At 50.9% G+C, this 9,886-nt stretch overlaps 1 protein-coding gene across 1 annotated transcript; it reads left to right on the forward strand.

Moving 5' to 3' along the window:
- The first annotated feature begins 2,472 nt into the window (after positions 1 to 2,472).
- Positions 2,473 to 7,129, forward strand: LOC103783592 (leukocyte immunoglobulin-like receptor subfamily A member 6). The gene is given in 9 exon segments (XM_024926600.4): positions 2,473 to 2,521; positions 2,660 to 2,695; positions 2,818 to 3,120; positions 3,268 to 3,570; positions 3,690 to 4,001; positions 4,252 to 4,293; positions 4,296 to 4,553; positions 6,655 to 6,702; positions 6,833 to 7,129. Coding segments are annotated over 9 exon segments (1,533 nt in total). The 5' UTR covers positions 2,473 to 2,487; the 3' UTR covers positions 7,030 to 7,129.
- Positions 7,130 to 9,886: the final 2,757 nt, after the last annotated feature.

The following is a 9,886-nucleotide window of genomic DNA, read 5'->3' on the forward strand; positions in this document are numbered from 1 at the left end:
ATAGTGCCACAGTAAACATACGTGTGCATGTATCTTTATAATAGCATGATATATAATTCTTTGGGTATATACCCAGTAATGGGATTACTGGGTCAAATGGTATTTCTAGTCCTAGATCCTTGAGGAATCGCCACACTGTCTTCCATAATGGTTGAACTAATTTACATTCCCACCAACAGTGTAAAAGATTTCCTATATCTCCACATCTTCTCCAGCATCTGTTGTTTCCTGACTTTTTAATGATTGCCATTCTAACTGGTGTGAGATGGTATCTCATAGTGGTTTTGAGTTTATTGTATGTTTTCAAAGAGCTAGAACTCCTGGGCTCAAGTGATCCACCTGCCTTGGCCTCCCAGAGTGCTGGGATTAAGTGTGTCTTTATTATAACTTACAATTGGCACATAATAATTGTATATATTTGTAGGGTATAGAGTTGATATTTCAACACATATATATAATGTGTAATGGTTAAATAAGAGTAATGAACATATCTGCCATTTCAAACATTTATCGTTTCTTTGTGTTGAAAACATTCAAAATCCTCTATCTGAAAATATACAATAAACTCTTAATGAGTCAATAGGTTGTCGTTGGTGGCACTTCTTGTGGTTATAGGGATTACTCTTTGCTGTCCGTGTTTGTTGAATGGTTCATTTCTTACACACCTAATTATCCATGGAAGGTAGTTCTTAGTGCTCTCCTGGGGGTCAGACTGAAAAAGAGGGGATTGTTCCAGCTGTCCCTGCTGCATGACCTCTACTCCTCCAAACATATCATCTGCTTAGGGTTTTGCCCAGCACAGGAGGGTCTAGTGTGAACCTCACACACACACGTGGGACAGACACCCATATCTGACAATGTCGCAGTAAATCTGTTTCACACAAACAAGGGAGATGATTCAGTGTGGACCACGGGCCCATGTCAATGAGCAGAGATATTCCAGCGCCTGTCCACACACACAGGGGAGGAGGAACCACAGCTTCCAGCCTCACCCAGAGCCCTGACTCCTCCCTGCCTGTGAGGACCTGGGGTTCCACTTCTGTCCCACACACACAGGTGGAAATCTCCCCCACTAATGAGCCCTGGGTGGTCCCAGGCACCAGCGGTCCCTCGGCTCTGGTCTATGATCTGTCTTACAGCACCCTGTCTATTTCAGGAATTTGTTATTTAACTTTTTCTACGTTAAGACCATGACTACAGGACTCAGAAATATCGTAACTAGGTTTCTCAGTGTTCAAAGCTGACGTCCGCTTTTCATGGGGGCATCAATCATCCTCCCCCACTGTGGAGCCCAACATCAAGATCCTCTCCCGTCCCCACCCTCCTGTCTTAACTGGTCTAGAAATTAACCATGGCTAAGCCCCTCCCATGTCCTGGGCACCACTGACCCCCACAGCCACTGTGATGAGTGGGGTTCATGACAACAGGCTCCAAACGAGGAAACTGAGGCTCAGGGATGGGATATTACTGCCCAAGGTCACACAGGCAGGGGATGATAATCAGGAATTAAATAAAAGTCACCTCCCAACCCAATGTCCGAAATCAGAGCTCAAACCTAACGTAATTGCTCCAAAAACCTTAAACGTGGATTAAGGCACAGAGGAAGGCCCAGGAAGTGAGGGGCACTGAGGAGGCAGGAATGACTTAGAGGTTTGTTCTCAGGGGTGGGGGGTAGATGCTGCTGCAAAAAGAAAGGAAGGAAAGATGGAGGGAAGGAGGGAAGGAAGAAGGAAGGAGGGAGAGAGGGAGGGAGCGAGGAAGAGGAAGGAAGGAAGGAAAAAAATAGGAAGTTTGGTAGAAAGGAAGAGACTGTTCTTGAAGGGACAAGAAAGGGACTGTTTGGTAGAAAGGAAACACACACTCCAAGGACAGAAAAACATATGTTTTATTCTCTTTATTCCCTGCATCTCTCTTGTGTTCTCACTGCCACACGCAGCTCAGCCTGGGCTACACAGCCAGGTGTCAGGTGCATCTCTGCTGATCTGAGTCTGCCTGCAGCATGGACCTCGGTCTTCCCTGAAGCATCTCCAGGGCTGGAAAATCACTCACCATGGTAAGGACCCCGCAACGCTGAGCTGATGGACGGGCTGAAGGAGGGAGGGAGACCCCATGGGGAGGCTCTGAGAGGGAGGAGGTCACCCTCGCCTGAAAGGGGCTGACTCAGGAAGGCACCGGGTCTATTTGCTGCTGTGTCCCGGCTCTCAGTGAGATAAAGATAAATCAGGCAGACAGTGGCCTGGGGGCAGGGAGACCCCATTTCTCTCTGAAATGTCTGCAGAGAGCCTGGTGCCCGCCCCCATCTCAGCCCTGGGGAATGAGAGCCAGCCTCCTGGGGAGGGCAGTTTCCGTTCCTGTGGGCTGCGGATGAGATAACTCCATGACAAGAAGGACCCAGCCTCCGAGGGGCCACACCCTGTGTGTCTCTCTGTCCTGCCAGCACCAAGGGCTCATCCATTTGCAAAGCTGAAAGGAGGCAGGGGAGACGCCATGGCCGTCGCCCTCACAGCCTTGCTTTGCTTTGGTGAGATTTGAAGAGGAGAGAGGAAACCCCACAGGCCCTGGCCCATGAAGAGTTCCCAGGGCTTTAGGGAGCTCCCAGGCAGAGGAGGACTTGCTCAGGCTTCAGGAGGCAAATCCCTCACAGGGAATTCTCTTCCAGGGCTGAGTCTGGGCCCCAGGACCCGCGTGCAGGCAGGTGAGTCTGTCCCCAGCTCTCCCAGGTCCCTCCTCCTCACCCTGGACAGCTGGGGATGGAGACAGCCGTTCTGGGCAGGGAGCTGGGATGATCTGAGTGATGGGGAAGGTCTTGGGATCCAGGCTTTGATTTCCTTCCATGTACTCTCCCCAAGCCCACCCTCTGGGCTAAGCCAGGCTCTGTGATCAGCTGGAGAAGCCCCATGACCACCTGGTGTCAGGGGACCCTGGAAGCCCAGGAGTACCATCTGTATAAAGAGGGAAGCACAGAGCCCTGGGACAGAACGAATCCACTGGAGACCAGGAACAAGGCCAGATACTCCATCCCATCCATGACACAGCACCATGCAGGGAGATATCAGTGTTACTATCTCAGCCCTGCAGGCTGGTCAGAGCCCAGTGACCCTCTGGGGCTGGTGGTGACAGGTGAGAGGACACTCAGGGGTCCCAGCCCCAGGCTCTGCCCTCAGGAAGGGGGTCGGCTCTCAGGGGTGTCTCCCTCTCACAGCCCAGCCCTGGGGATGATGTGGGAGGTGGGAGCCCCATTTAACACGGTGCCTCCTTCTCTCCTAGGATTCTACAGCAAACCCACCCTCTCAGCTCTGCCCAGCCCTGTGGTGGCCTCAGGGGGGAACGTGACCCTCCGATGTGGCTCACAGAAGGGATATCACCATTTTGTTCTGATGAAGGAAGGAGAACACCAGCTCCCCCGGACCCTGGACTCACAGCAGCTCCACAGTGGGGGGTTCCAGGCCCTGTTCCCTGTGGGCCCCGTGACCCCCAGCCACAGGTGGACGTTCACATGCTATGGATCCTACAGGAACACCCCCCAGGTGTGGTCCTGCCCCAGTGACCCCCTGGAGATTCTGCCCTCAGGTGAGGGAGCCACGGCCTTCTCTAACACACTTTCGGGGCAGCTGACAGGTTGTGGGGAGTTTGGCTGGTGACTGAATCTGGAAAGGACCCAGAGTGATGTGTTGATGGACGGGCTGAAGGCGTGAGGGAGACCCCATGGGGAGGCTCTGACATGGGAGGACAGAGCTCTCCCCCTGTCCTGGCCCCTGGAGAGACCCTGACCCTCCAGTGTGGCTCTGATGTCGGCTACGACAGATTCACTCTGTACAAGGAGGGGGAACGTGACTTCCTCCAGCGCCCTGGCCAGCAGCCCCAGGCTGGGCTCTCCCAGGCCAACTTCACCCTGGGCCCTGTGAGGGGCTCCCACGGGGGCCAGTACAGATGCTCCGGTGCACACAAACTCTCCTCCAAGTGGTCGGCCCCCAGTGACCCCCTGGACATCCTGATCGCAGGTGAGGAGCCCAGTGGGTTCAGTCAGGGACCCAGGCTCTGCACAGGCATTGCCGGGGGAGCCCAGGTGGTGATGGCCGGGATGAGAGGTGGGGGTCTCAAAGGAGGGAGAGACAGAGAGAGACAGGGGATGTGGGGGAGGGGGAGACTCAGAAAACAGACACAGAGACTGAGGGTCCCAGAGAGGGGCCTGGGGAGGTGTCAGCTCAGAGCAAGGTGGGGCAGCCCCTCACCCATCTGTCTTCTGTCCAGGACAGATCCCTGGCAGACCCTCCCTCTCAGTGGAGCCGGGCCCACAGTGGTCTCAGGAGAGAACATGACCCTGCTGTGTCAGTCACAAGAGTGGATGCACACTTTCCTTCTGACCAAGGAGGGGGCAGCCCATCCCCTGCTGTGTCTGAGATCAAAGTACAGAGCTCATAAGTACCAGGCTGAATTCCCCATGAGTCCTGTGACCTCAGCCCACACGGGGACCTACAGATGCTACAGCTCACTCAGCTCCGACCCCTACCTGCTGACTCACCCCAGTGGCCCCGTGGAGCTCGTGGTCTCAGGTGAGGGCCCTGACCCTGTCCTCTGTGAGCTCAAAGGCTCAGCTCAGGCCCTGTCCCCAGCAGAGCTCTGGACACTAAGGAAAAAGGGGAGTGAAGGGAGAGGGTCCACAGGGGAGGGTCCAGCCCATGGGAAGATGGAAATAGACAGGGACCTCCCGCCCCTGGCTCCCACCCCTGAAGTCTCAGTAGAGTAACGTGCAGGGAGGGCTGGGAGGAGATGGGGGGTGAACCTCAGAGGAGTTGAGATTAGACTGAGGGTGGAAGACGGAGGCCCCACCCGCTCCCCTCCTGATGTCTCCACCTCAGAATCAGAGCCTCTGGGTCCCAGCCCCCAAAAGACGCCCTCCTGGAGAGAGAAGCATCCAGGCTGCCGGTGCCACCTGCATCCACCCCCGACCCCCCCCCCCCCACCCCGCCCCACTTCCTGCTTTCCCCTGCAGCCTCCCCAGCACTCAGCGCACACCTGAGCCTCACAGGGACTTGCACCTGCTCCAGCAGCAGCTCAGGGACTGTGCGCGGCTCCTCTTCTGCGCCGTTGACATTTTTTATTTGGGTTTTTTAAATCTCATATTGGCCTTTTTGTCCAAGCTGGTGAAAATAGATTTGCAGCATCACCTATGTTTATTCTCACCCGGTTTTGTAATAGCCCTGATCTCACGTGCTCCCTGAGGTTTTGTAAACCTCAGGTAGAAATGTGGACTTCCTTCGTTCTGGACATTTGCTATGGAGGGGGTAGGGCTTATCTTTTCAGAAAAAGTCAAATGACTGGTACCACTCCTTGAAACCCTACAGCACTTTCCAGACCTCAGAGGGAGGGAGAGAGAGGCAGAGACAGAGACAGAGAGACAGAGAGAGAGATATTGGGGCCGCCCTTTCCTGGCCGGTTCATCCTGGCCTATTCTCAATCCACCAAGGCCCCGAAGCTCAGCTGCCCTCCTCCTCTACCTTCCCCTCCACCCCATAGACAAGCGGCAATTCCTTTCTGAAGTACAGGCTGAGACCTTTCTGGGACCTGCTCTTTCTGGAGCATTCGTTGCTCCCTGTCTGGGTCTCCACGCGCCTCCTTCCTGGCCCTTTTTCCTATTGAGGAATCAGCTTCCATGTCACCTCCAAGTGTGACCTTCACTGACGACACAGCTCAGCCCAGTCCTGCCTGCTTCTCATTTATGTCAAGTAATTAACCAACCTACACCATGTGGCTGAATTCCTTCTCTCTCTCTTCCACTCTCTGCATATACGTGTGTGTGTGTGTGTGTGTGTGTGCGTGTGTGTGGTCACACAGACATCTTATGTGACATTGAAACCTAGTTATCCGTATATCTATACAAATAATATATATTCACACATAAATATAGGTCTCTACCAATATATCTAAAACCATTGCTACGACTAGTAAATTTCCACTGCGGTGTTTCTATATGTTTGCTGTTTGTCTCCAGGTGAACCCACACTTCAAGAAGGCAGAGATAGTTTTTAAGGCCCACTATATATATAAAATAGATATATATTTGTGTTTGTGTTTTTCTGTGTGTGTATCACATTCTACCTGTTGCTGCCTATATGAATAATTAGCTACCTAGAGATTAAATGGACGATGAAACTCCAGGTGAAGTGGCTGAGGGCATGAAGGGGAGGCAGCCCCAGACTTTCACCCCTTTGTGCTTCTGACATTGAGGCTCCCCTGATGACTAACCCTCATCCACGGAGCCTGGGTCCTCAGCTGGTGGATCCGTGAAACTCTCATCTCCGGGGGAATTGGCTCATGTTCTCCTGTGTCCCAGGCTGCACAGAGAGCACACAGGGCTCAGTGACCTCTGTACTGGGGACCACTTTCCTTGCAGATCCTGAGCTCTCAGGATGCAGGAAAACTCTCTCCCAGATGACTCAGGAGCAATGTTTAAATCCATAGAACACAGGAAAACTGAAATCGTTCAATGAGGAGACTGGAGGGAATCCTGCTACAGCGGAGGAAGAGGGTTTTTTTTTTTTTTTAGAAATTCTGTAAAAGTCACATCATGAGACATTAAGTAATAAAAAAAAAATTGCAGAGCCCAGGTGAGAGGTTGGGCTCAGGTCTCTTTTTCTCTGTTTTGATTCTCAGGAGCAGCTGATAACCTCAGCCCATCACAAAACAAGTCTGACTCTGAGACTGATATGTGAGGAGATGCTCTCAGTGATGGGGCTGGCACGGAGGGTTGGGTCCTGTGAAGGGGAGGTGGGTGCCCTGGGTGGACAATCTGATCCACCCTGACCTCTGTGACCTCTTTGTCCACCATCCCCAGCCTCACACCTTCAGGATTACACAGTGGAGAATCTCATCCACATGGGTGTGGCTGGCTTGGTCCTGGTGGTCCTCGGGATTCTGTCATTTGAGGCTTGGCACAGCCAGAGAAGCTTCCCAAGATGCAGCCGGGAGGTGAACAGCAGAGAGGATAATGTACTTTACAGAGTCGTGAAGCCTCGGGAACAGATCTGATGATCCCAGGAGGTTCTGGAAGAAAATCTAGGGCCAATGCTATCTGGACTGTCTGCTGGTCATTTCCAGAGGAAGGAATCAATGTCCGAGTGCAGGGACATTTTCTGGGGTCATCCATGGAGAACCATTAAAATGTGATACCTTTCCTCTCCATTAATGTTGACTTTCCTTGGTTGGATCCACCTCTTTTCCCACCGTTAGACATGAGGCTGCATCCCACATGGCAGCATTGGGTCCACACTTCTGCACACCTGCGTGCTCTGGTCCGTGGTGTGTCACAAAATCCTCTTCATTTCTCATTGCCACACTTCCTGGTGTACTTTACTGGGTCTTCATGTCTTCAGTTCAGAGTTCCGCACCTGGTTTAGGAACTAATTCAACGGGAGAAGATCAGAGTCCGACCAGGAAAAGACAAATGCACCGTGATGCCCTCACCTCCTATGTGGACCCTATGAGCTCTTCCCTCCTTATCAGATGCTATCTGTGTAGTTTCTCCTGAAAGATCACCACCTGGAATCATCACACTGGCATTTGAAGTCACGTCCCAATGGTGTGCTAATTCTGAAAAAGACATTTTTTGAAATGCTATGATTAGTGGCATTTACCAATTTCCTTGACATAAATTCTTTTTTCATGGCCAAAATCAAGATGCCAAGGAGACATCCCTGAATGCAGGGTTGGGAAGCGTTGGACAGACTTGTCTTCACTCATAAGCACCAGGCATCTGATAGCTCACGTATACGTCTTATTACCTTCCATTTTAGAGTTAATAATCATTTCTACTTCAGTATTTTGGCACAGTTAAAAGCAATCCCATTACTGCATGATACCCAAAGGAATATAAATCATTCTATTGCAAAGATACATGCACACATGTGTTCATCGCAGCACTATTCACAATAACAAAGACATAGAATCAACCCAAATGCCCATCAATGATAGACTGGATAAAGAAAATGTGAGACATATACACCACGGAATACTATGAAGCCATAAAAAGAAACAAGATCATGTCCTTTGCAGGGACATGGATGGAGCTGGAAACCATTATCCTCAGGAAACTAACACAGGAACAGGAAATCAAACGCTGCATGTTCTCACTTATAAGTGGGTGCTGAACAATGAGAATGCGTGAACACAGGGAGGGGAACAACACACACTGGGGCCTGTTGGGGGGGTGGGGTAGGGGTAGGGAGAGCATTAGGATAAATAGCTAATGTATGCTGGGCTTAATACCTAGGTGATGGGTTGACAGGTGCAGCAAACCACCATGGCACACATTTACCTATGCAATAAGCCCACACATTCTGCACATGTACCCCGGAACTTAAAATAAAAATAAAAATTAAAATTAAATTATGACACCATGATCCTAGCATATCCAAAAAAGACAAAAATGCCAATATCAAATGTGGGAGAAAATAGGGCTGAATTAAAAATCCAATACAACGCCGGGTGCAGTGGCTCACGCCTGTAATCCCAGCACTTTGGGAGGCCAAGGTGGGTGGATCACTTAAAGTCAGGAGTTTGAGACCAGCCTGGCCAAACGTGGTGAAACCCTGCCTCTACTAAAAATACAAAAATTAGCCGGGTGTGGTGGCACTCGCCTGTAGTCCTAGCTACTAGGGAGGCTGAGGCAGGAGAATCACTTGAACCCGGGAGGCGGAGGTTGCAATGAGCTGAGATCATGCCACTGAACTCCAGCCTGGGTGACAGAGCGAGATTCCGTCTCAAAAAAAAAAAAAAAAACCCTCAAAAGCTCAGGCAGCAAAAGCAAAAATAGGCAAATGAGATCACAGCAAACTACAAACCTTCTGCACAATCAAGGAAACAAACAGCAGAGTGAAGAGACCACCTACAGTATGGGAAAGAATATTTGCAAGCAAGAGATTAATCTCCAGAAAATACAAGGAGCTCAAACAACGCAGAGATTTTGAAGGATGGTGATGAGAAGGTTCTGCTACTTACAGAAAGGAAGTTTAGGAGAAACAAAACCACAAACCTAGGTGTGGGATGGCTTGATCTGCTTCTCTCTGTGACTCAGTTAACAGTCTTAAACACATCTCCCTAAGCCTCCTTCCCCCGGTGGGATTCCTGGGTCTTGTGAGGGCCTCATCGGTCCCTCTGGTAAACCCAGGCACAGAGTGGAGCAGCTGTTGTTTTCTCAGGATATTCCCCTTCACATACAATTAACACATCCACACCATGCTACTCTCAGAACCCTTCAAATAAATGTTCCCCGGTTCATTCACTACCAGAGTCCAAGCTCAGCTTGTTCCCCAGTTTAGGACTGAGTGGTATCTTGGAAGTAGTTTCCACCGTAGCCCCCTTCCTCTGCTATAAGGCTCAGTGACACACCAGAGACACCCCCTCCAGCCAGGCTCCTGGAAGGTCTGGATGAAGACTGGGATGCTGAGGCATTGCTCAGCAATGTGGCTTAACTCAAACTTCTATGTGAAACTTCCAACCACTTTCAGCAAGGGGTCACTTCCAGCGTCTTGGGGTGTGAGGGCACCTTGGTTGGTCCCTGCAATATCAGACCCTATAAAGATCCTACAAACATGTTGCAGATTCTTTGAAGATTCTGGCACTTTCAGACATGCTGTTGGGAAATGGTGACACCCATAACCTTCTAGTTCCAGGACAGGGAGCCTTAGCCCAGGGCTATGTTTTCTGAGGGTCCTCAAAGTAAACAGTTCTATGTTCCAGGAGAACCCTAAATCTCATATGGTTCTAAGGGCAGAAAGCCACACACGCACCAGCAAAAAGCAAGAGATTCAAGGAAAAGCTGAGCAAAGACAGACAGGAAAACACACACACGATGAGCCAGGTTATAGAGCTAGAACTGAGATGGAGA

The sequence above is a fragment of the Pan paniscus genome, chromosome 20, assembly GCF_029289425.2.
Source record: "Pan paniscus chromosome 20, NHGRI_mPanPan1-v2.0_pri, whole genome shotgun sequence".
NCBI lineage: Eukaryota > Metazoa > Chordata > Mammalia > Primates > Hominidae > Pan > Pan paniscus.